The following is a 27,655-nucleotide window of genomic DNA, read 5'->3' on the forward strand; positions in this document are numbered from 1 at the left end:
ACTAAGAAATAGATATTTTAATATTATTTGTCTTTAGCTTAAACAGCTGTATGGGACTAGTAGCTAGCGTATTGGACAACTCAGTTCTAGAATTTTTTTGGTCTGAGGACGGACAGAAAAGAACAGAGAAGTGATGAAATATACTGTGTATGAAGTACATGCAACTTCATATCATTTACACATGTAAATGAATTTGTATCCTCTACTGGTTATTGGTGAGACCTGTGCAATAGCCTTCTTCAGTCTGAGTTTCTGTATCTGTAACGTAAAGAGTATGCTGTTTTAAAGCAATTTTTTGCAAAGACACATATATACGGTTTTTCGTGCTTGGTAGCATTTTTGGCACATCATGATTATTACTCTCATATTTAATGAAATCTTAGAACTTTGCAAATATGGGCCCGGCGCGGTGGCGCAAGTGGTTAAGTCCTCGCCTTGCATGCCCGGGATCCCATATGGGCGCCGGTTCTAATCCCGGCAGCCCTGCTTCCCTTCCAGCTCCCTGCCTGTGGCCCGGGAAGGCAGTCGAGGACGGCCCACCGTTGCGCTCACTTGGGGAGTGAATCATCGGATGGAAAGATCTTCCTCTCTGTCTCTCCTCTCTGTATATCCGCCTTTCCAATGAAAAATAATAAAAATAAATCTTTAAAAAAAAAATAAAAAAATAAAAAGAACTTTGCAAATATTTTTTCAAGGAGAATACATTCATTAACTTTGGCAACTGGGGTTGTAAGGAGGAATTATATAATGAATAGGATATTTTAAGTAAGTGTTGAAATTTTATTTGTATTTTTTAGGTAAATATAGGGGTAAGGGAGTGGTTGGAATATCTTTTTTTTCTTTCTTTTTTTTTTTAATTAATTACATTGTGTTATGTGACACTGTTTCATAGCTCTGGGATTCCCCCGACCCCTCCCTATTCCCTCCCCCACTTGGTGGATTCCTCTACCTTGGTGCAGTATTACAGTTCAAATTCAGTCAAGATTCTTTCGTTGCAAGCAAAGAGTCCAGCATTTTATTGTCCAGATAAATTCAATGGTTTTTTGGGGAGACCATCTTTGATCTGAAGGCAGAGCTGGCAGAATATCATCCTGATCAATTAAAATCCACAACATAACATCAACAACAATTTACAACATTATGGAATTAATTGACATGGTATTGAGTAACAAATATGTGAAAAAAAAATGCAAGTTCTGAACCACATCCTGTGACGACTGCATTTAGATTTCAATTTTAGTTTATACACAGAACTGGCTGCTATACACCTTAAAATGGCTATAGGGTGCTATTCAGCTGTCTTGTGTCTATTTTCATTTTAGTATTTAGCAGTTTATAATGTTGAAGCATAAGTGGTTGGAATATCTTCTGGTAAAATGGAGCATTTTGAGAAACACAGAGGATAAAAACCATGCTGCATTTTCTAAAAATGTTAAACTTCCTCATATGTTGACATGTAGTTTTCTGGAATTGGTAGAAATAAACCTAGGGATGTAGATTGGATTAGCCTTATTTCAGGACCTTCATCAAATATATTATTAAGAAACTTGTATATAATGCTGTAAGGTATGGAGGCCCTCTCAGTTTTTTTTTTTAAGGTAGAAGATGATAATACTTTGTGTACTAGGATTTTTTTGTGTATTAGTGATAATTTGAACACAAATATTAGTCACTTAAATTGTGGCACAATGGCTTTATCTCTCAAGAAAATTTTTTATTAGAATTGTTTTTAATTCTTGCTTTGAATCGAATTGTAATGTTTTCATAGGTTTCAGAGCAGGACTTCAGAAGCTGCCAAACTTGAAGCTGAAGTAAGCAAAGCACAGGAGACGATCAGAGCTGCAGAAGTGTTGATTAATCAGCTCGACAGGGAGCACAAGAGATGGAATGCACAGGTTTGTCTCGTGTGGTCATGAATGACTTTCTCAAATGCTAGGGAGCCTATCATGTGGTGGTAAGAACAAGACAGGAGAAGTGGCCGTTATGTTCAGGGGTTGGATGCTACTTCGGGCTCCTACGTTTCATATGCTATTGCATGGTTTAAGACAGGTCCAGCTTCCTGTTAATGTATCCCTGGGAGTTACCAGGTAATAGTTCAACTTCTTGGATCCCTGTGCTTGCCCTGCACTGAGTTCCTGATTCTTGGTTTAAATCTGGTCCATTCCTGACTCACATGGGTGTTTGGAAATTAAACTAGCAGATGGATGATCTCTATCTGTCATTGAAGTAAATGAAAATACATTTAGAAAGTAAAAAAAATCGTCATTTTTTTTAAAAGAGAGACATATTAATTAAATTGTATTAGCACCAGATAAATAATCTAGATATAATCTAGATCTAAATTATTATCATTAAGCAAACTATTTTTTTTATATGAGTTAATCTTAGGTAAAACAACCTCTTCCTCCTTCAAGTTCAAATGTTATTGAGGGGAAGGCAGGGAATAAAATGATTGAACATTTAGTGACTTTTAGATTTTTGCATTTACTTTCATTAGGATTTTTTTTTCTTTTTGTGCAACTGATTTTTTGCATTTAGTTTCATTAGGTTTTTTTTTGTGCAACTGATTTTTTTGCATTTAGTTTCATTAGGATTTTTTTTTCTTTTTGTGCAAATAATTTTATAAGAAGATATTATTTACTTAATAGAGTTACAAAGACAGTGAGAGACAAACAGAAGGAAAAAGTAGGGAACAGGGAGAGAGAGGGAGACAGAGAAAGGAAAAGAATCTCCCATCTGCTGGTTCACTTCCCAGTTATATGCTGCCAAGTGCTTGGGTCATTTTCCACTGTTTTTCTCAGGCCATTTAGCGGTGACTTGAAGCAGTACCCATGGGCTGCTATCATGGGAGGCTTTACCTGCTGTGCCAGAACACTTCTCCCTAAGAAAGTAATTTTATGGTTCAAAACTATTGGTTTTTATTTCTGCATGTGATATTTTATCATTCAAAATGTGACTGTCTAGCCTTTTTTTCCCTTTAGTTGTAGTTTTTCAGCCGTTAAAGCCGGAGACATATGGGCTTTGACTTTTCTTTGCCTACTGTATCCATTTGTCTTCCATCTTTAACACCAATATCTTTGTCTACCATCTTTAATACCAATACCAATAAATCCAGATATTTTTTATTTGGATTCTTCTAACTGGCTTCTTCCTATATGACCTCCTAATTAGTTTCTATTTCATTTTTTGGGTAATTTATATTTTTAAAAATACAATCTGATTACATTACTCATTGTCTGCTTAAATACTTTTACACATTCCTCAGGTCAAAATAAAAATCCTTTTGTGTAGCATGAAGATCTTTTCCTAATCTGCTCCAGTAAACTCTCCCCTTGTCTACAAATTCCATTGGCATCACTACGACTCCTTGTATTCAGTGGTAGGCTTTGTCCATGTTAAACTTTTCACTAATAAGGATACTCTGAATTCTCTTCAGAACACATAAATCTTTTGCCTTTTCACTAATAAGGACGTTTTTTTCCTGCCTTTGCTTACACTGTGTGTCCTAATTTCTAAGTAATACAAATTTGGAATGTGACTTGCTCAGGATGAAATTGAGGTGTTCATTAGGAGCTTTCAGTGGCCAAATGTATCTGTAAAAATTGAATGTCACCGTTTTGAAATACATTAAAACAAGTTCTGATGCCTGTTGATGTTTTGCATTTTGACCATTGTATTTGAGACAAGAGGGTTATTACTTAAGGCATGATATTTTCCCCACAGTCAAAATTCCATGAAGTTACTGTTTTCTTCCATGTTGAAGACCATCCATAATTCGGTCTCTTTTTCCACCAGGTTGCAGAGATAACGGAGGAGTTGGCTACCCTTCCTAAGAGAGCTCAACTAGCTGCTGCATTTATTACCTATCTTTCTGCTGCTCCTGAATGTTTGAGAAAAACCTGTTTGGAAGAATGGACCAAGTCAGCTGGTCTTGAAAGTTTGTATATTATTAATAAATTTCAGATGCCTTTATTTTTATGGTTTATTTATATTTATTGGAAAGTCAGGTTTACAAAGAAAAAGCAAGACAGAGAAAAAGATATTTCTTCTGCTGGTTCACCCCTCCCCCCCCAAGTGGCCATAATAGGCACAGCTGCAGCAATCCAAAGTCAGGAACCAGGAGCTTCTTCTAGGTCTCCCATGCAGGGGCAGAGTCCTAAGGCTTTAGGCCATCTCCATTGCTGTCTCAGGTTCAAGCAGGGAGCTGGATGGGAAGTGGAGCAGCCAGAACATGAACTGGTGGAAGTAACTGGTGGAATCCTGGTGCATGCAAGGCAAGGCTTTAACCACTGGGCTACTGCACTGGCCTTGAATTTTTTTTTTGTTTGTTTTCATTTTTATTTTTTGAAATTTTATGATACAATTCCATAGGCTTTGGGATTTCCCTTCATCCCCTCACCAAACTCTTCCTCCTTCTACTAATCTCCCCTTTATTATTACAATAGTATAGTTTTTCCAAGTGGGCGTAAATTTACCATTCTGCTGTTTAAGTGTATTCTGACATTGTGGGTACAGACAGTGGCTCACAGTCTAACATCCTATTATCAAAATATATTCAGCAGTATCATTGGGAGTCCACCTTTGATTTGCAAGTAGAGATGCATTCTGCATTGTATCTTCACATTTGGGTATGATAGTCTGTGTTATATGCACAGCTGTTGGGACCATTTGGTTGCAAATGGTAGAATGTCATGCTTTTTGATGGCTGAGTGTTATTACATCAAGCAGATGTACCGCAATTTCTTTATCCACTCCTCTTCTGATAAGCATCTGGGCTGTTTTCATGTCTTTGCTATTGTAGATTGTGCTGTTCCAAATATAGGATTGACTTCCATTCTATTACTATTTTTTTATTTTTAAAATAACTTTTAAAAAAGATTTATTTATTTTTACTGCAAAGCCAGATTTGCAGAGAGAAGCAGAGACAGAGAGAAATATCTTCTGTGTGCTGGTTCACTCCCCAAGTGGGCACAGTGGCTGGAGTGAGCTAATCCGAAGCCAGGAGTCAGGAGCTCTTTCCGGGTCTCCCATGTGGGTGCAGGGTCCCAAGGCTTCGGACTGTCCTTGACTGCTTTCCCAGGCCACAAGCCGGGTGCTGGTAGGAAAGTGGAGCAGCTGGAATATGAACCGGTGCCCATATGGGTTCCAGGTGCATGTAAGGCAAGGACTTCAGCTAGTAGACTACTGCGTTGGGCTCTCCTTTACTGTTTTTAAAATTTTCTGTAAGTTTTATGGATACATTAAGGCATATTTCATAATGGTTTGCTAAAATACACAAATTTTAGTTATTATTTTATTGTAATTCTTCTGTTCATAGACCACTTTATGAAACTAAGACCTTAGAATAATTTTTGATATAATAGTATAATTACACAGTTTATTATTTTTGAAACATTTTACATTGTAAGATATAGAAACTGTAAAACTTTTTTTGCGTTTATGGGCTTCATGTAATTATTAAATGATTTAGCTGAGTTCAGTTTCTTTGTGATTTTTACACATTTACCTTTTTCCCTGTGAGTTCATGTGTTAAATATGGAATAATGGATTTCAAATTAAAGACTTCATAGAATGTTCTTTTAGCATAATTCACATTTTTTACTGTCTCTTCATATGTTATAAAGTATTATTTATCTTTTCAGAATTTGATCTGAGGAAATTTCTTTGTACTGAAAGTGAGCAGTTAATTTGGAAGAGTGAAGGCTTACCGTCAGATGACCTCTCTATAGAAAATGCGCTTGTTATATTACAGGTGATTATTCTATTTTAATTTTTTCATCAGAAATGTTTTCTTTAAAACCCTGTGATAGGAAATGCATCCTTTTACATTCTTTAAGTTCTTAGGGTTTCAGAATTCTGTATTTTTGTTTAGATAAAAGAAAATATTTTGCTAATGCAACTGAATTGATGATTTGGTTAGCAATTATATAGTTTTCAGTGATCAGTTCTCTCAAAAACAAAATGGCATTATTTTGATGGTAATAAATTATGAATTGAACTTCTGAAGGACATGTTTTCACAATACCTGATTTATTGAATTGTGTGTTTGCTTCATTTAATATGTGACTTTATCAATTTTATATTTTTGTTTTGTCTTGAAAATATTACAGAAAGTAACAATATAAGAGAGAAACTGGTGGGGGTGGGAAAAGGGGTAGGGTAGGGTGTAATGCGAAATCCCTGAACCTGTGGCACTGTATCATAAGAAGTAAAAAATTTTAAAAAGAAGAAAAAAGGATGTAAATGTGTATTATAAATTGTAAGTTACAGATATACATGTGCATATTTTAACAATGTATTCTTGCCAAGGGTATGTGTACGCAAATGGCACTGGTTAAAGTTTAAAATATCAGTAACCTTAATGGCAATGAATATGAGCATCAACTTCAAAGCCTTCTACATGGATTATTATTTTTAAAAGATTTATTTCTATTTGAAAGGCAGATTTTATAGAAAGAGAAGGAGAGACAGAGAGATAGAACTTGATCTTCTGGTTTACTCCCAAAACAGCCTCAATGGCTGGAGCTGAGCTGTTCTAAAGCCAGGCGCCAGGAGCTTCTTTTTGGGTCTCCCATGTGGGTTCAGGAGATCAACGACTTGATCCATCCCAGGGCATAAGCAGGAAGCTGGATTGAAGTGGAGCAACTGGGACTTGAACTGGCACCCCCATGGGATACCAGTGCTGCAAGTGCAGGATTAGCCTGTTTTGCCACTGTGTGGCCCCAGAAACAGATTATTAATTTGCCTTTTCTTAGCTTGGCTTACTTTCTTCATATGGAACTTCAAACACATTTTGCTCTTGAATAGTGCAAGTTGTTTTCTGTTTCTTCCAAACTTCTTTTAGTTCATAATGGGAGTATTTTCTTTTTCAAAAATGTATTTTTATTTTGAATTTTGAATTATGTGGTACAATTTCGTATAGACTGGGATTCCCCCACAAACCTCCACCTCCTGACAGATTTTCCCCATTTTGCTGTAATGGTGTAGTCTTTCATAAGGAATCATAATTCTATCAGCCTCTTATTTAAGTATACCCTGACATTGCTGGTACAGACAATGTCAGACAGCCCAGCATCCCATTGTCTACACATGTCCAACAGTTTCAATGGGAATCTGTCTTTGGTCTGGAAGCACGGATGTGTGTTGCATTATACCCAATGAGAACATTTTCTTTCTGCTTGTTAACTACCTTCCCTGCATGCAATGGACTCTTCATATTATACTCCATGGTCTCAAAAAAGGCGTGAATATTAATATTCCTTTTTAGATAATATTATCAGCATTCTATGATGCATATTTTAGACCTTGTTGTTTAGTAACTTGTTAAGAGCTTATTATATGTTGACTCATTATATGAGTTTCTTACAGTAAAGAAGTTGAACAGTTTTGCCATTGCCATTTTTTAATTTGGTCGGTTTTTAATTTACCTTTTAGACATTTTTATCATTATTTTGAAACTGGAATCTCACATTTATAAGTAAATAAATTCTTTGATTGAGCTAAATTTAATGCTTTTTATAGTATGTTATTCTTTCCCCCAGGCTTTACAGTTAATCTCTTCTTTCTGTGAGAAATCCAAGAAAGAAATTATTAACAAATTAAAATAATAATAGTTTTAGAATTCTCTTTTCTACTCTAAAACAGTAGAATAAAATTTTTATCTTAAATTTTTATTCTAGATTCTATGTTAAATAAAAATATTTAGAAAAAATATTTATCTGTATAATTTTAAATTTTTCACTGATATTAACAGCAAATACTCTAATACATTTGTTATCTGGCTTGTCTTTCATGATAAATCTTGGGAAAATGGTTTTGAATTTATTTTGATAATCTGGTTAGATTTGCTTTGTATTTGTCATTACCAAAGTTTTTACTTTTGAAGCAATTGTGTGGAGTTGGAGGACAAAACAATAAACACTTTAAAAATCTTGATGATATCAGTATTTATTGTAAAATCAAGGTAGACTAAGTGTACAGTGACATGTAGTTGATGGTGGACAGCACATTTCTGACGTCTACTCATTAACATCCCTGCGTGATGTATGTGATATTTAATAAATATTTGCATGTAATGGTCAAGTTTCTAGGAAGTCTGGTATCAGAATAGATGCCTGGGCTTCAAAAATTAGATATAGTTTGGATTAAAAAAGATTGGCATCGAGACATGTAATTATCCAATGCAACAGTTTCGTTAAATCTATGAAAAGCATTTGTGTATAAAATTTGCTTTGATATTATTAAAGTGCTCAAAATTATTATTGTATTTATGTTAAAGTAGCTGTTGAAGTTTAGGTATTATCTTGGAAACAGTAAAATTTTTATCTACCTTTAGCCTCGTAACAAGAATTTGTATATTTTGTTAAGAGTAAACTTATGGTTTATATTTAGTGAGGTGGAAACATTTGGCCGTGGTGCACATTTGTTCTGGATTAATTAGGCTATACTTTATATAGATTTCCTGTTGTGGTTATTAGTGATTTCACTTTCAAAATGTCCTGCATAGGGCAAGAAATTACAAATCTTTCAAAGTGTTGGACATTTCAGTAGATGATAATGTATAACGCTGTTAGAAATTATAAGAAAGAAAAGTGAAAATATGAACAAAGGAGATGGAAAAGATGGCTGATTTATTTTTGATTTTATGTATATTTTTATTATCTACTGATTATTTGCTATTCATGAGTGGTTCAGTCTAAAGCCTGTTAACATTTTTATCTTGTATATTTGATACTTTTTCTTCCTGCTATTTAGTAATGCTTAAGAATACTCACTCATTCAATGTTAGTGGCTTGACAAGCTAATCTTCCTGCAGTGGTGGCATCTTTTATGGACATCACTTTGTCCTTGTTGCTCCACTTGTGATCCAGCTCTCTGCTTGTTGCCTGGGAGGACAGCGAAGTATGACCCAAGGCTTTGGGCCTCAGCCTCCATAATGGGAGACTGGGAGAATGCTCCTGGCTCCCAGCATCAGATTAGCTCAACTCTGGTCACTGCAACCAAATGAGGAGCAACCCAGTGAATAGGAGACTTCTTGATCTCTCTCTTTTTCTCTGAAAAATTAGCTTTCAAATAAAAATAAATCTTAACAAAAGATTGTAAAGTTAAAGAATTTTTTCCTAGGTCCGTTATCTTCATTAACTTACAAATAAACAATAGTAAATGTGTTATAAATGTATTACCTGTATGTATATATTATTTGTAAGACAATGCAAGTAATACACTTTTAGCACTTATAATTTTAATCAACCTAAGCAAATGGGTACAGACATTATTTCTTCCATAGATAAAGAAATTCTGGCACAGAAGTGTTAGGCCACTTATCCATTATCAAGTTATGGCTGGGATTCAAGTGCAGGCATTTGTCCCCAGACTGCACTTGAAATTTGCTTCTGATTGCTATATGTGTATATATGTACTGTGCACATTTTTGTGTGTATATGTGGACTTGGACCATATTTTGCTGCTTTCTTAAATGCATTAGCAGAGATATGGATTGGAAGTGGAGTAGTATGAACTCGAACCAGGGCCTACATATGGAATGCCAGCACAATAGGCAGAAATTGAACCTATTGTACTATAGTGCTGACCATGCAATTTATTGTTTTAACTGACTGAAATGTTCAAAAAGGATGAGGGTAGCTTAAGAATTCAAATAACGTTATTATGGATTTTCTCTTTGTTTTAAGACATGGATTCATTGGCAGATAGGTTTATCTTCATCCTTCATTAACCAAGGCCATTGGTTCCTGCATTTTTACCATCAGCACAGTTTATTTCTACAGAAAAAAAGTGTTGACTTTCCTTCCCTAATGCCGTCAGCATTTTTGTCAGTTTCCCGAAAGGGTTATGATAGAGTAGCTTGAGTCAATTCCTCATCTCTTGAGTGCAGTTCCGGGTGATTGACAGCCATTCAGAAATAGCTTGAGTGGAGCAGAAGGGCAGGTAAGGAAACTCTTCCCTGAAGTACTCTTCTTCCTTTTGCGTGCTCTGTGGTCTACTTGTCATCTAAATTTTACCAGTGGAGATATTATTCTTGGCTTAGTAGTGCAAGATACAAATCCTCCCTGTCTTTTTTATTTTTCAGTAGTTAATTGTCCATTTAACTCTGTCAAATCTGTTTCTCAAATGCCCCATCCTGTCTTAACCACATCCACTGTCTTAACCACATCCACTGGAGTAGCTTTGTTTATACCTTTCATCAGCTGGTACCTGGACAGATACATTATCATACCAGTTGACCTCATGCTCTAGCATCAGTGTCTTCTTCCTAAAGCTTTGGCCTGAGTATAAGGCCTCAATTATGTATTTCAGTGACATACCTTGCTGGAAGTCGAAACATTTCATTACTCTTAAATATGTTAGGAAAAGTTCATAATCAGACTCATTTCAGATTACTCCTGCCACTTTGTATGGGTCTTATTTATTACATCCAGCTATACCAATTTAGTGATAGTTTCTTTTTTATTATTAATTGTATTTCATTTTGTGACACAGTTTCATAGGCTCTGGGATTCCCCCAACCCCTCCGTGAGCCCTCCTCCTCCCATGGTTTCTAAATAATCTAGGCCTTTTAAATTTTTTTCTATCAGCTGTTGTTCTAAGAAAGCTTCTGTTTCTCTTCTTTAGGAAGTCTTGTTTGGTTTGACCTGAATAGTTTCCTAGCAACTTTCCTTTCTCCAACTATAATCCTTCTGTAGCATCTTGGGCACTTCTGGATGATGAAATTTTCTTTTCTTTCTTTCTCTCTCTCTCTTTTTTTTTTTTTTTTACTGGATGTCAAGTCATGGAGAATAAGGGAGTGTTACTGATTTTTGTATCCTTTATATTGTCTTGTGGAAGTTGTTTAACATATGGTAGGTAAATGAACAAATGCATGATTGCAAGAATGAGTGAATAAATACCAAGTGGTTTGGGCTGAATTATAATTTATTAAATGTAGAATTTACTTAATTACAGAATGTGGAGATAAAATATACTTTAGAAAACTTGCATAAATCTGGAGAAATCTGAATACAACGAAAACAAACTTATACATGCTCTTTGAAATACTTACATATGTATTCTCTGCTAACAAATGATATTTTTAAAAATTACCTTCTTTTTTTCATTTAACTGCATCAGATCATTGGTTTGAAGTCATGGGTAAGAATTTCTAAATACACACATTTATTATATGTATTAATTACTTTCATGATTAAGATAAATGTTTGCTGTTAAATACACACATTAAGTCACATTTGAAAACACAGATGTACTACCATAATAACATTTGAGAGGCTTTTTACTAAACATGGTGTTTTGGTAGGAATAGTGCATTTGCGACAATAGAGCAATGACTCACCTCAGATAAAAAGTTGGATGAAAATTATGCAGTAGTGTAACATAGGGGAAAATACAGAGGTGTGCAGGGAGTAATCTCCGCTAGTGGAGGCAGAAAAGGTGCTTCTTCTGCGAAGAATTTTAACACAATAGTAACACTGTTTTAAACCCAGTTATCTCTTTATCATTCCTTTCTGCCAACAATTCTAAACACTGTCCATGATGAAGAGCCCTTAGTCTGCAGAGCACAGATTTTCCACCATCCTTTTTCCTCTTGGTGTGACTCTGAGATACTAAATATTATGTTTAGTTTTACTTTAAGTCTGCTTTCATATGTGCTATGATTGCTATAGCACTCAATTTCATTATATTTTTCAAATAAATAAAAATTAAAAACAATTGAGTCAACATGTTTAAATATTTATTAGGTAGCTTCTTTCATAAGTATTTGTTTTTGTTTGTTTGTTTGTTTTTTAAATTTATCCAGAGAAGATACAAAGTTAGGGAATCAATTATGTGTTTTCAAGACCAAATGGAGTGGAACAAATGACATCATCATGGAATTAGAACTATTGCCCAATGTATTTCTAATATACATTTTCTGTGTTGTTAAATGGCAAATAGGACTGTACTTTAACTGTGCTGAATTGGTTACCTAATGTTGATTGCTGGTCATTGAAAATTTAGTAATATGGCTTTGCTACAGCCTAAACCTATGCCTTTGCTTCTTTCTTAGATTGCTTAGTGATTCATAGTTTGTAGGAAACTTTTGATTTGAATGAGAGTTTATAGTTATTTTAAAAATATTAATTTCCTATTTTTTTGCTTTGCTAGAGTCGTGTGTGCCCATTTCTTATAGATCCTTCTTCACAAGCTACAGAATGGCTAAAAACACATTTGAAAGACTCACGTCTGGAAGTTATCAATCAGCAGGTATATTATAAACAATTTTGATATTTCATAGAAATATTTTATAGTGAAAAGTACTTTGAATTTGTAATAAGAAAACATAGATTCAAAACAGAGCCTCATTGCTTCCCTAGGGCAAGGGGGGCCGCGAAATTGAGGAAGAAATGTAACTCTCTTCAATTCACTTTTCTAGTTTGTTAAAAAAAAAAACAGTCGAAAATCTTATTTGATACTAGATGATTTAGGCTCAAGTAAGGTCTGAGAATTAAACAATGGATAATATGATCCCAGTCCCTGCCCTTTTGAAGATAATAGTCTGCTAGGGGAGAGAGACAAACATTACTATCTAACTGTGATTTCTGCCACAAGTACAAGGATGCTTTAGAAGTAAGAATAATAACTTATCTTAGACATTCAAGAAAGGCCTTCTGGGCCTTTAGTATATTTATAGTCCCTATGAATGTCTCCCGTAGTGTTCTACTCCTATAACTCAATAATAAGCATATTTTGTATGTCCCAATATTGGTCAGTGACATCTAATCATAGAATTTTTGATACTGACATCTCAATGTCATTTATCTTATTGCTAAAATTATTTTTGTTCAGGATTTTCTTGGAGCAAGTCCTAGTATATGATTAATTTTAATTTTTGCAGATAGAGGTGTGAGTAGTGGTATGCAGTTAAACTAGTTGTTGTGAAGTCAGCATCCCATATGAGCGCTGATTTCCCATTCCAGCTGCTCCACTTCTCATTCATCTCCCTGCTAATAAATTTGGGAAAGTAGCAGAAAATGGATCAAGTAGTTGAGCTCTGGGCACTCACAAGCAAGACCCAACTTCATGACTTTGACCTGGTTAAGCCCCAGTCATTGCAGCTGTTTGGGAACTGAACCACCAGATGGGAGTCCAAACTTTTTTTTTCTCTCCGTAATTCCACCTTTCAGATAAATAAAGCTTGAAAAAAATAGATTTTTTGAAAAATTACCTCACAAACTAACTTTATCTGTAAAGTGAAAATATGTAATTTGTTTGGGTTAAGATTAATGATAAATCATAGTATATAAAATACCTTAATTTGTAGTTTATTGCATGAGATCTTAGCAATTCTTATCTAAAACATTGGATTTTTTAAAAAAACCTTCTGGTGGAGGTTTGGGCTCTTTTCTGTAACTTGTTTAGTAATTTGAAGGCCTTGAAAATTTTGACTAGATATAGAATTTTGTGTAAAGATTTTTTTCACAGTACTCAGCTGTCCTACCAAGAGTTTTATCTGGGTTCATCATGTGGGCTTCCTCTTTTGTATTCAGTGTTGATTCTATCTTGATTCTAAATCTAAGCAAAACAGTGGTTAGCGATACCTGAGTAACTTTTTTTCGAATATATTTTGGAAAATCTCTGCTGCGGTTTAAAAATACAGAGGAAAGCAGAAGAAAGGTTTCTATGTTATGGGAGAAGGTTTGTAGAGTTTCTGTCAGAGAGAGAGGTCTACTGTTAAGTTGTGTTGATAGTTAACAGTGTGGTGTTATCTACTTATAAGTACATGAATATGCTGCGTATTCTAGTATTTGGAATTTTTTTAACCACATAAATAAAAATGTTCAGGTCCTTGTTTTTCTTATGTCTATTTAAATTGTGAAACTTTTAGGTAATTTATTCAACAAATCATTGTGTAGTACTTATAGCTAGGAGTACAGTTATCAATAATTTAATTATTTAACTGCATATTGATTTTTAAATATTTATATTCTGATTTGTATTTTCTTCTATGGGGTCTTCATAAATATTGACGCAATATGACAATATCATTTTTTAAAATTCTTATAGGATAGTAATTTTATCACAGCTCTTGAGTTGGCAGTTCGTTTTGGGAAAACCCTTATTATACAAGAGATGGATGGTGTAGAACCTGTTCTTTATCCGTTGTTGAGACGTGATCTTGTTGCTCAAGGTAAATATTTGCTAGTTTCCAGGGAAAATCTGGTTTTCAAAAATTTCTGAGGTAATCTAACTTGGTAAAAGCATCTCAAAGTCCTCTTTCAAAGGAGATGTATGTGATGACCCTCAACAGTGAGTTATGCCAACATGTGCCATACTGTCTGCTGATATTTTCCTACTCAAGTTTTTCATCATTATTATGATATAACCCTTTTTTACAGGTGTTTCAGGTGATCAAATCTGATATTAACATGATTACACAATGTTTTGGAATGGTTCATGGTTTATAGGTTTGTTTTTTCTCTCAAATTCTCTGTTGGTTTTCTTTTTTAATTAAAATATCATTGTGCATGTGTTTAAGAAATACCTCAGAATGTTACAATATGCACATATACAATATTCTGTCTGCTGGTGTATTTCCCAAATGGTAGGGCCAGAAACTATGGAAAGAGCCAGAAACTTAATCCAGGTGTCCCACGTAAATGGCAGGAAAGCAAGTACTTGGGTCATCATCTGTTGTTCCTGACAGTACACTGCCGAGAAACTAGATTGGAAGTGGAGTGGGATCTTGAATTCAGGCATTTGAAGATGGGATTTGGGCATACTAAGTAACATCTTAACTGCTGACCCCAAGGTACCCCTGGGGTTTGATAGATCTGACAAAATCCTGTCACCTAGTGACAACCTAGTTGTTGTAACCATGAGCAAGTTTGTATAGATGCTGGTATCAATGCTCAGGCATTTCAAAAGGTAACGATTTAATACATAAAGTAATTAGTACTTGATGGTAATAATGTTGAAAACAGATACTTAGTCATCAGCAAATGATTCACTTACTAATGTGTTAGTCACAGTACTGTAGTTACTTACAGTACTATGTTTTATGATTGTCTTATATTGTTTTACTACTTTGAAGATTTATTATGAAATAGAATGCCATGGTACTCAGGCAGTAGTCGCATACATCTTGTGTCTATTACATCTGTTATTGCACTGTTTTTTCTGGTGCTGGTTGTATTAACAATTTTTATACCCAAATATCTTTTAATTTCATCATCCTTGAAAATTTTAAGCTACCCTTGTATGTCATATTTTCTGTAGTCATCTGTTGATGGACACTTAGGCTGTCCATATCTTGATGATTATTCAAAAGGCTACACTAAACTTGGGAATCCAGATATCTTCATAAGGTAGTGATTTTATCTCCTGTGTTTCAAGGAAAGATTCCTGGGTCCTTTGATAGTTTTATATTGAATTTATCTAAGAGTATCTATCCTGTCTTTCATAATGGCTGCTCCAATTCACATTTCTACCAGCAGGTCCCTTTCATTTCTTGAAACCTGAATATTGTTTGTTATTTCTTAGCTGTTTTATAATGGGCATCCCAATAAGGCAAGATTTTATAATAGTTTTGATTTGCATTTTCATAATAATGGTGATGTTGAACACTTTTTCAATATAACTATTGATGACTTTTGTAACTTCTTTGGAAAAATATCTGCGCAAGTCCTTAGCCTATTTTCCAAAATCATGTTTGTTTGTTATTAAATATAATAAATTCTTTATAAAGTTTGGATTTTAACTCATTAAGTGAGTGCCATTTGATTTTAAGTTTTTTTTTTGCATTCTGTATATTGCCTATTTATGGTTTTGATAATATTTATTTTCATGATTTCTTATAGGTTGATAATTTTAGTTTTTTTCCATTTTTAGTATTTAGTATTTTAATATTATATTTTAAATATGAGTTCATTAAAAAACTTATTTAATTAATGTATTTTTAAAAAGCGAATAAAATTTAATTGAGGGTTGCTTTTTTGCTACCTCTAGTCAGCCATCTTTCCAAAATTTTAAAAAAGAAACACAGTTCATGTTCAAATCACAGATTGCAAATAGATATCTTCTTGATGCTTCAGTATCCCAAGATCATCTTAGTGGATAATATTTATAATTATCTACTGATCCTGATGAATAGAGCATTTTGGTTATTAGTATCTTTGATAGACTAATGTTTGATAGACTAATGTTTCTAGTGTACTATAAAAGATTGTAGCAAAATACTAGACTTAGAACAACTAATTGTTATTTTTTTTAATAGGACCAAGGTATGTGGTACAAATAGGTGACAAAGTTATTGACTACAATGAAGAATTCCGTCTGTTTTTGTCAACAAGAAACCCAAATCCCTTTATTCCACCGGATGCAGCTTCCATTGTTACTGAGGTTAACTTCACTACAACAAGAAGTGGATTAAGAGGACAGGTTTGTACAGACAGTCATAATTTATGAAATTCTTTCAACTCTGGGACCAGAACTGTTGCATAGTAGGCCAATCCGTTACCTGTGGTACTGGTAGAATCTTGGATGCTCCACTTCCAATCCACCTCCCTGCTAATGTGCATGGGAAAGCTGCAGAAGATAGCCCAAGTGATGGGCCTCTGCATTCATCAGGGCGACCCAGGGGAACTCCTGGCTGCTGGCTTTAGGCTAGCTCAGTTCTGGCCAATTACAACCATTTGACAGTGAGCCAGTCGATGGAACATCTCTGTCACTCCTCTCTGTAACTCTTTCAAATAAACAAAATAAATAATAGCAAAAAGTATTTTGTAGCTTTGTGTACTTGTTAGATACTTTGAATGGAAAGATATATTGTTAAACTGATTAGTATTTAAAATTGACTTTAAAAATATACTTTCAAGTGAAAGTGAAGCATTCAGGCTTATTATCTGCATTAGACTTGTACATTTGATGCTTTCATAAAATTGCTGCTGCTTCCAAAGTAACTTTTATAGTAAATTTCTGCTGTAAATGGTAGAATTTATGAGATGGATTGGAAATCAGGACTAAGATTGGCTGCTTTATTTTTGTAGTTTTGAGAACTGAATTTGTTATTCAGCTAATTGAGAGTATTTTTGACTACTATAAAATATGCATCTTTTAATTAAGTTTATATTTGTGTGGCTCATTTAGAGTGATTTAGAATGATTCCATGAATTTGAAAAATATATTTCCTATCCAAACCTTTACTCACATTTCCTCACTAATTTTTTTCTATAAAGTTATGACAGATGATTTTTTAAAAGGGTTTAATTATTTGATGGACACTGACAGAGGAAAGGGAAGAGACAGAGGTCTTCCATTTGCTTTTTTTTTTTACCCCCAAATACCTACAACATCTGATACTGGCCAGATCAAAGCAGGAGTCAGGAAGTTTCCCTGGGTCTCCCAAAAAGGTGGTAGGAACTTAAGGTATTTTCATAGGAGGCTGGATAGGAATTGGAGGCAGAATTCCATCACAGCCACCTTGATGTGCTAGATGTAGGTAGCCAAAGCAATGGCTTAGCTTGGTGATCCATAGTGCCTGCCCTCTAGGTGACATTTTCAGTATCATCTTGGTTTTCTGCACTCAACAATTACAGATTTATCCCCCTTTGATGTACATGATGGCATGTATACTTTGCTGCCATTTTCAGTGTGATTTTAATGGAAAAATTTCTATAGAGCCAGTTTTAAAAATAATTTTATTTGAAAGAAGAAAAAAAGAATGAGAGAGTGAGAGATACAATTAGATAAACAGAGAGATAGAGAGAAATGTAGAGGGAGATGGAGAAAGGGAGAGGAAAAGAAATCTCTCATCTTCTGGTTCTTTGTTCAAATGCCCCAACAGCCAAACCTGGCACATGCCAAAGCCAGTAGCCAAGAACACCATCTAAGGCTCATGCATAGGTGGCAGGGGTCAGGCAGCTGAGCCATCATCTGCTATCTCCCACAGTGTGTAGCAGCAAGAAGCCGGATTAGAAGCCGAGTCAGGGCTCAGTTCTCTGTGCTCCAGCACAAGATGCTCAAGTTCCAAGCAGCAGCTCAGCCTGCTTCAAAACAATTTACATTCTAGCTCTAAATTTAAAAACTAATTTTTCAAAATTTTTTTCTTGCTGTACCATATAACTCAGCAAGTATATCTTTATTGTCTTTTGATTGACTTGATAATGCTGTTGCAAATAAAGCAGTGCAGCAGTCATTCAAAATGTGGCAGAGTTAATTGGAGAAATTTTTCATTCTACTTAAGAGATCTTTACCAAACTGCTAAAAACAGCTATGTAGAAAGAATAGAATGACAATGCTTTTCCTGCAAATTTTGAATTATGTGAATACTTTATAACCATGTCATTTCTCATTTTATTTTTCAAAATGAATGAAAAATTTGACATAACATTTTAAAAATTTTTTTAAGTTTTAATTTTTTGAAAGGAGTTACAGAGAGCTAGGGAAAACGGGGAGCAGGGGAGGGGGGGATAGAAAAAAAGTAGGGAGAGGCAAAAAGAGAGAAACAATCTTTGTGGCCTCACTTTGCCAATGGTCTCAACCATAAGAGCTGGGCTAGCCTAAAGCTAGGAGTTAGGAACTTCTTCCAGGTCTCCCACGAGCGGGCCAGGGGCCAAGGACTGGAGCCTTCCTGCTCTGCTTTCCCAGGCATATAAGTAAGCAGCTGAGTGGAAAGTGGGGCAGCCAGGACTTGAGCCAGAGCCCATGTGGGATGGCAGTGCTGCAGAGGATTAGCTTGCTAGGCCACAGTGTCAGGCCACTGACACAGCTTTTCCAAATAGTTTAACAAATGGAATTCATATACCATGGAATTTACTGAGTTAAAGTGCAAAATTCTGTCATTTCATAGTGGAATTACTGGTTCTTTTGCTACTATGATCTGTAAAAAAAAAAAAATTGAGATAAACATTCTTAAAACAGATGTACTGTTTTACTTTCCCTGATCAGCATAAGGTTTCACTTACTCTACATCCTAACCAACTCTTATTTATTTGTTTTGTAATTGTAATCTTAGAAACTAGTAGTAGTATCTCATTTTTGATGATATATTATTTCTTTTTAAAAAGATTATACTGCTGTATTTATTTCAATAATGCAGCTATTGGTTAAAATGATTTATTAAATTGATATAGTATATCATTAAATGTGAAAAGAGGCCAGTCACAATTGCAATCTGTGTGTTAATTTCTGGGGAAGATTTTTGTCTTTCAGTTAGCTAAAACATACTCATAAAAGGGTCAACATCATTCTTTCTATTTCAGTTTACTTATATTCTGTCTAAATAATTAAACTTGGGATAGGAAGAAAGGAACACAGCATCATTGTTCACTGAAAGCTTTCCAAATTATCCCAAAATGAAACGCTTCTTTAAGAAATACACACACAATCATGCAGGTAGAAAAAACAAAACAAAAATTAAAAAAAGAAACACAAAGGAAGTTTTATAACTTTGATCAGTTGTTCTCATCAACATTGGTTGTATCCATTTTTAAAAGTTTATTTATTTGAAAGAATTATACAGAAGACACACACACACACACACACACACACACACACACACACACCTGACAGAAGGATAAACAGAGAGAGAGAGGGAAAGATCTCCCATCCTCCAGTTCACTCCCCTAATGGCCTCTGGCCAGGGTGGGGGTAGGCCAAAGCCTGAAGTAGAAACCAGGAGCTTCTCCTGGGTCTCCCACGTGGGTGAAGGGGGTCGAAGCTCATGGGCCAACTGCTGCTGCTTTCCCAGGTGTTAGCAGGGAGCTGGACTGGAAGTAGAGCAACTGCAACTCTTAACTGCTGCCCAGATGAGATGCTGGGTGTGCAGATTGAGGTTTAACCCTTTGTGCCACAACACCAGTCCCATGTCCGCCCATTTTTGATGCAGAGATGAGAACTTCGGTAACTGAAGTATAGAGCTTGTTTGATGAACATTTATCCTTATTATATTTTCTGTAAAATCACACATGGATACAATATGGGACTTTTTTATTCAATCATAACTGACTTTCCTAATTGTGAAGATGTCTCATGTTTAATTAGAAAATTTCAACTCAGATAACACAGTAACATAATAACTTATTTATCATTTTTAATACTTGTTTGTAATATTTGGTTAAATACAAGGCCTACATGTGTCTTATCAGCTTCTGTTGTTTGTTTATTAGCTTTTGGCTTTAACTATTCAGCATGAGAAACCTGACCTAGAGGAACAGAAAACAAAATTATTACAACAGGAGGAAGATAAGAAAATACAGCTAGCCAAGCTTGAGGAATCTCTTTTAGAGGTAAAATTTAGTTAATGAGTATGTATTTTTCATGTCGTTCTTTTCTTTATACTCTTTTGGGTACTTTTATTCTTTTTCTTAAATTAACAATATCTGTCAAATATTTTGTTTTCAATGACAGGTTAGGTTTAGAGTAAAATCTTAAACAGTAAAAAAGGTATCTTTTAGGAAACAAGATGTTAAGGAGTAAAGATAAGCAATTTTTAAGCAGTAACTTGTCTGTGCTGCATTGCTTCATTATTTCATAATTTAATGCTCAGAATGTCAAGAGGCATAAAACAGCATGCACTCTGATTTAATCTGTACTGTTGGGTTGTGTTATCTTTATCATAGTGATAAAATTAATACATGTACAATGCTTTGATGACAAACATGCTTTAACAATGAACCGTATTGTGTTTTTTAATTTTTATTTTTAATTTAGAATTTTATGATACAATTCTGTAGAGTCTGGCATTTTCCCCCAGCCTCCAAATTCCCATGAACCATATATTTTTTTTTTATCTAAGACTATAAAAAGTTAAATTTTCTGAAATTTTAAGGTAATAAAATTAATGATTGTTAATATGAACTGTCTTTAATATGTTTTTAATATTTAACAATATCAATAGTATTAATTTTTTCCTGCAGACTCTTGCCACATCTCAAGGCAATATTTTGGAAAATAAGGATTTGATTGAATCTTTGAATCAGACAAAAGCCAGCAGTGCACTTATTCAAGAGTCACTTAAAGAATCTCACAGACTTCAAAGCTTCCTTGACAAAGTAATTATTGCTTTTGTAATTTTATGTTATATTTACTTAAATGCTTTTATCAATATGATAGAAAGGACTTTCAGAAGAAGATGATGTCAAAAATAGCAATCTATTAAAAAACATTAGAACTGTGTGTTTGATTCTTACTTGCATTAGAGAAAGTGGGTAGATACTAGGCACGTTGAGGATATGGATTGGGGATCATTATGCTCTGCTGTGTTCTGTTGCTTTTGAAGTTTTATATTATGTAAAGTAGAACTTCAGTTTTGCATTGATTTTGACAATATATTGTGAAAATGAGTGTTAGTATCTTGGCCATATTTCGAACTGTTTTATGAGTTGAGGCAAGTTACATATAATCAAAAAAGTTACATAATCACCTTTTTTCACTAATAGTATATATTTTTTTCTCTTTATTTTGGACCTCATGCGTGTGGTTGTCTGAACTATTTTTGTTACAAGTGGCTTCAAATCCTTTTACTTGATTCTTCTGATATTTCCTTTAGTGAAATTTTAACCTTGCATTTGCACAATTTAGATGGTTAATTTCAAAAAATCGTTCTGGGAATTTGAATTAAAAAATAAGTACATTTTGATGGAAATGCTTTGAAACCCATGCATAGCATTTTCGCACCATGTATTTTCCAGTACCTTTTTGAAAAACTCTTCTAGCTTTTCCTCATCTAGTCAGGTTGCTTAGCTCAGCTGGAGACAGTCTGGCAGCCAGGCAGTGTAAAGGTGCTGTGCCTTTCCAGTCTCTGGCCTGACCTGAGCCTTCACTGACCTTTCATTGTTTGCCATTCCTTTTAATGATCTTTTAAAAATTAAGTTCCATACTTTTGGTGCCCAAATTTTACAGTTATTTTATTTTACTTTCTTCACTTGTGCAAGAATTCTGTTGAAACTAGAGATCAAATTTATAACCCGATTCTAATCCGATCACCTTATCTTCTCTAACAGGTGTAATTGTCATTTTATCCTAATAAAATCTGAAAATTCTGTATTTTTTTCTAGAAAAGCATTTCTGAGTCACATACCTAATTTTATAGCATCGCGTGCAAAGTCCCCTTGGTTTTTGATCAGGGCAGCATGGTACACCTTCTTTCTTCTAATCAAGCACTTTGGTCATAGCCTACTGTTTCTGCCGTCCAACTACTAACCAGGCCTGACATGCGTGGCTTCCAAGATCAGATGAGATCAGGCACTTTCAGGGTGGTATGGCCATAGACCGTATCACACTGTTCCTGTTACCCTTTCTTACCCTCCAGGAAAACTTAAATTGCCTGTATTTTCTGATGCTGTGTGTCTTTTTTTCTTTTAAAGATTTATTTATTTTTTATTTGAAAGTAAGATTTTCAGAGAGAAGGAAAAACAGAGAGATCTTCCATCTTCTGGTTCTCTTGCCAAATGGCTGCAATGGCCAGAGCTGGTCCAGTCCAAAGCTGGGAGCCAGAAGCTTTCTTCAGGTTCCCCATGTAGGTGCAGGGGTGGAAGGTCTTGGATCATCTTATTGTGTTTCAACAGTCTGTAACCAGACAGCTGGATCAGAAATGGGGCATCCAAAAAAAACCAGTCAACTCTACCATATGGGATTCTGATACTATAGATAGAGGATTAGTCTGTTGAGCCACTACACTTTCCTCTTTGTTTATATTGAACAATACTAGGTGCTTTATTAATTACATTGTGGACACCTGTTACAGTCGTCTTCTCTACCTACAGTTGTATAAATGCTCTCGCTGGCTCAAATTCCAAATGTTAGTATCATAGTTTGAACTCCTCTGTGCTTAAGGTATAACCTACTACTGTCACACTCTGTTGTATTACTTAAATTGACCCTGAGAAGTAAATTACCTGGTGTGATGGCTCCACTGGCTGATCCTCTCTTGCAATCTCCGGGATTACATATGGGTGCTGGTTCATGTCCTAGCTTCCCCACTTCCCATGCAGCTCCCTGCTTGTGGCCTGGGAAAGCAGTGGAGGATGACCCAAGGCTTTGGGACCCTGCATTGATGTGGTAGAACTGGAAGAAGCTCCTGGCTCCTGGCTTTGGATCAGCTTGGCTCTGACCACTGTGGACACTTGGGAAGTGAACCTGCAGATGGGAGATCTTTCTGTCTCTATCTCCTTCTCCTTATGAATCTTTCCTATTAAGAGAAATTTAAAAATAAGAGATGTAAATGCCATTATCTATTCTGATCACATACTATTTACCATTCTATCCTGTCCTCTCCTCTTACAAGTACTCTTTATCCTCATTCAAAACAATCATGATCCTCTTTTAGCGCTGTTATGTGAAGGATGCAAGGTGTATTTTGTTAAAGCAGCATGAAGAGACTAAGATATATCCTGTCCCAAACTTCATAAAAATAAGGAAAAATTTACTTTATTCTATGACTTTTAGTTACAAAATTCTTTTATTTGTCACCTTGATTTGTGTTGTACAAAAGGATATCATGCGCTATGTTCATAGAGGGCAGTGGGAGGCAGTAAGACACTAGTGCTAACATACTTTTTTTTTTAACCCCTGGACCTCTCTTCCCCTCATTGATTCACAGGAGCGGGATGCGTATCTCCCTCTTGCTGAGAGTGCCAGCAAAATGTACTTCATTATCTCTGACTTGTCCAAAATTAATAACATGTACCGTTTTAGTTTGGCCTCATTTCTCCGACTTTTCCAAAGAGCTCTGCAAAACAAAAAGGTGAGGTGCTGATTACCCTGTAGCTGAGACTGTAGTTAATGAGTTAACTTTATTAGATGCTTAATTCACAATCATGTCCTGAGAAAACTTATGTAGAATTATATTTTAAAACACTACCTGTAACTATATTTGAAATAGACCAATTTCCTAATTTTATTTTACATTTTTAAACATTTTCCCTTTTAATAGAAATAATCTATGTCTTAAGTATAATTATAACACATGGTAATATCTTAAGATTTCTTTTATTTTTTACTTGAATCACAGAGTTATTCAGAGGAGAGCCAGAGAGAGATCTTTGATCTCCTGGTTCATTCCCAGAATGGACACAGAGGCTGGACCTGAGCAGAAGGCAGGAACCAGGAATTCAGAGTCTGTCACATGGCTGCAGGTCCCAAAGGCTTGGGCCATTCTCTGTGCTTTCCCAGGCCATAGTCCATGAGCTGAGTCTTAGTGGAGTAGCTAGGCCCTCATGTGTTGGTGGAGCCAAAGGAGGAAGCTTAATTTACTGTGCCACAGTTCTGGCTCTAAGATGTGTTCATCTTTGGAAAGAAAAAGATTTAGAAAGGTAGTATAAGTAATTAGCCATATATGTAAGTATTACCTTCAGGAAAAAACTGCATTTTATGCTGTTATATGTCCTTGTTGTTTGAAGCTATAATGAATGCTAGGTATTGTTTTCGATGATGAAAATGTACAAGGGTACACTGCCTTATCATGATTACATTCTTTTTCAAACATGTTAATTAAGAATTTAAAAGACAGGGTGAAAGAGAGTTCTCCCATCAGACAGTTCGCTGCTCATGCACTCACAAATGCTGGAGATGAGATGAGGATATAGCAAAATTTGGAGTTGAGAATTCAGTTTCATGGCTCCAAGATGGGACGCTGGAGCCCATTCATTTGACCCATCACTGCTTCTGCCCAGAGCAGTGGGTAATCAAGACAAACAGTGGACCAGGCATCTTAATCAACTTATATGCTGGTTTGTCACACTGCCTTTGAGATAAATAAGTAAATTGGGTTAATGTAGAAAAGTAAGGATGTATATGAGTTTTGCAATAGCAGTTTCAATGTCGTCATTCGTGCTTTTCCAACTTGGAGGGTGTAATTTAAGATCGTGTAGATTCTTATATTGGCAATGAGATTATTTATGGGGTTGCTTTGATCATATTCTTTGGAATAGATTTGTTATAATATGTATGCAAGTAGTTTTGGTGGCTTCTGCTCAGATTGATAGAAAATAGTATTTTTGATTCAAGTAAGAATCAGATGGTAAAATTCAACTTCTGTTGTATGTGAGGGGAATTGATTATATTTTCCATTTATTGAATGCTTTAACTGTACATTGGATAAAAATATTTTTCTCTGGTTTATTTGTATACAAGTTTAATGACCTTACTGTTTAGTACCTTTAGTTTGATGGCCAAAGATATTTTTTCCAAAATAAGTTTTGAGTCTAGAGGAACAGCTTATAAAAATGACTAAGAAAACTTTTTCATTATTTATAAAATTCCTAACTTGTTAAAATTTTCAAATTGTGACCTACAGGAATCTGAAAATACAGAACAGAGAATTCAGTCTCTTATTAACTCATTAAAACATATGGTATATGAATATATATGCCGTTGTCTATTTAAGGTAAGCATTATATTTTTAAAATACAGATGTGCATTGATCAGCTTTCTTCTGTAGTTACAGTTATATAGCTCTTTAATTATTAGAAATATAAAACTGATATTTTCACAGAATAATATCCATTGCTAATTGGAATGTCATACAACAGTCTGGGATGCAATTGAAGAACACTGACAAGTCAGGAAGGCAGAGCAAACACTCAGCTAGTGACCAAGCCCTGAGTGTGCTAGTCGTTACTAAAAGAGCCATAATGCATTATTATGATTTGGTATTTGCACAGAGTTTCTGAGATTGCACAGGATTGGGTGTGTTCAGGTGGTATGGCTATGGGCTACAGAAACCTCATCATTAGCACTAGTGACATTCTGGGCCATGTAATTCGTTGTTGTTAACAGGGTGTTCTGTGCATTTGTGTTGATTAGCAGAATCCAGAGCCTATACCAACTGATGGCAGTATCACTGCACCCTCTCTACTGTGAGAGTGAAAATGTCTGCAAGCATAATCCAGTAGTCCGAGTTGGGGTACAGATGCATTAAACGTTGCTGACATTAGTCATTAAGCTGTTGCCTATTTCTGCAGTCTGAACAAAATTTGGTCTGCATGTGTTGGTATTAAAAAGTTCCCAGAAGAACACATGATGAACAATCAACGGGGGATCACAGGGAGCAGATTGGAGACATAGGAGCTGGGGCTGCAGAGGCTGTGGCAGAAGTGTGGCGTGGGAGCCCAGGGTGAAAACTTGCTAGAGGGAGTGGCACCAGTGATGGCGAATGGAGAACCAGGCACTGAGTGGGATAAGTAAAATTGACCTGTAGAGCTGTGGATGACCTAGCTGAAAAAGTAGCCCCAAGGAAAAGAATATGCTAATGAGGGTCGTAGTGGCCATGAGTGAGGTTACTGATGCCTCCCCTGCAAAGGAGCAAACACTATGTCAACCTTAGAGTTAACTGAGGAAGACATGAGTAACTGTCAGATTAAGAAATTTTAAAAATCATTGTAAAGCTCCTTGAAAACAAGAAGCACAAATAGGAGTTGAAGGAATTTAATGATTATATAACATAGGACATAACAACACTGAAACAAAATCAAGCTGATTTTTAGAAATGAAGAGTACAATACAACAAAATTCAGGGTAAAGCCTCGAAAAGAGAATGAATGAGAAAAGAAAAAGAATTTCAAAGTTGGAAGACGACTACTATAATGGAACTTGAGTCGAGCCAGAAAAGCATCCAATAATTAAGGAACGCCATCAAAACGCCAACAGTTGAGAACTTCCGTAACATGGGGAAAGAATTGACAAATGAAGTACAGGATGGGCACAAAACTTGGAATAGAGTTGGCTAAATATGATCCTCACCACAACACATCATATTCAAGCTTTCTTTTGTTGAACATAAAGAAAAGATGTTTAAGTATGCCTGTGAAAAAATCAATTAACATATAGAAGGAACGGGAAACTTTATAGGTCAGAACAGAATGGACATATTCCACATCCTAAGAGAAAAAAAAGTGTTAGCCCAGTATAATGTATGCAGTAAAGCTTTCCCTTACCTTTGAAAATGAAAGAAAATACTTCCAAAGCAAACGCTGTGTAACTTCACCTTTACTAGACCTGCCTTACAAATGTTGCTTATAGATGTGCTTCAGAGAAAAGGAATAACACCTACCAAATTCAAAGACAAACATGGAAAACATCCCAATAAAATGATAAAAAAATATCTAAATCAAACAATGAACAAACCATTACTAAAATGACAGCACCAAATCACAAACTCTAAATATTAGCCCTGGACATAAATAGCTTAAACTCATCAATCAAGTGACAAACATTAGCAGACTGGATTAAAAAATAAAACAGGACCCACCTATAGTTGTCTACAGGAGACACGTCTCATCAGGAAAGATCTGTGGAAACAGAGTGAAAGGATGGGAAAGGATATTCCAGAATATTGGAAAGAAAAAACAAGCTGGGATAGCCAGCTGACATCAGAAAAATAGACTTTATGTGAAGAGCATGAGAAGACCAGAAGGACACTACATAATGACCATGGAAGTTATTAGAGATAGTTTCTTGACTATAATTGATAGTTGTACATAAAGGAATTGAAATAGGTGATTGAGAGATTATTTTATTACTATATCTCCTTCTTCATGGAAGAAACCTGAAACAATATGTGAAGAATGTGCAATTTGATATGAGTAGAAGTTGTTTCTTGTAACTCCTTGAATAGTGAGTCCATAGTTCACCTTGCCTCCTTTTCCAGATTGTTTGTTCATTGATG

At 35.2% G+C, this 27,655-nt stretch overlaps 1 protein-coding gene across 2 annotated transcripts in view; it reads left to right on the plus strand.

Annotated features, from left to right (window-relative positions):
• DYNC2H1 (dynein cytoplasmic 2 heavy chain 1) overlaps positions 1-27,655 on the plus strand; it is a 251,035-nt gene that overhangs the window by 126,839 nt on the left and 96,541 nt on the right. The window contains exons 61-71 of one of the 2 annotated variants that reach the window (XM_040976872.1): positions 1,769-1,895; positions 3,796-3,937; positions 5,643-5,752; positions 11,125-11,145; positions 12,157-12,255; positions 14,056-14,179; positions 16,265-16,428; positions 20,157-20,276; positions 20,907-21,041; positions 23,591-23,734; positions 25,286-25,375. In XM_040976872.1, coding sequence (XP_040832806.1) covers positions 1,769-1,895; positions 3,796-3,937; positions 5,643-5,752; positions 11,125-11,145; positions 12,157-12,255; positions 14,056-14,179; positions 16,265-16,428; positions 20,157-20,276; positions 20,907-21,041; positions 23,591-23,734; positions 25,286-25,375 — 1,276 coding nt within the window. The remainder of the gene's footprint in view (positions 1-1,768; positions 1,896-3,795; positions 3,938-5,642; positions 5,753-11,124; positions 11,146-12,156; positions 12,256-14,055; positions 14,180-16,264; positions 16,429-20,156; positions 20,277-20,906; positions 21,042-23,590; positions 23,735-25,285; positions 25,376-27,655) is intronic. The other variant, XM_040976873.1, reaches the window with a different exon arrangement.

Source organism: Ochotona curzoniae, unplaced genomic scaffold (genome assembly GCF_017591425.1).
Source record: "Ochotona curzoniae isolate NIBS_2020 unplaced genomic scaffold, NIBS_Ocur_1.0 contig_2723, whole genome shotgun sequence".
Classification (NCBI taxonomy): Eukaryota; Metazoa; Chordata; class Mammalia; order Lagomorpha; family Ochotonidae; genus Ochotona; species Ochotona curzoniae.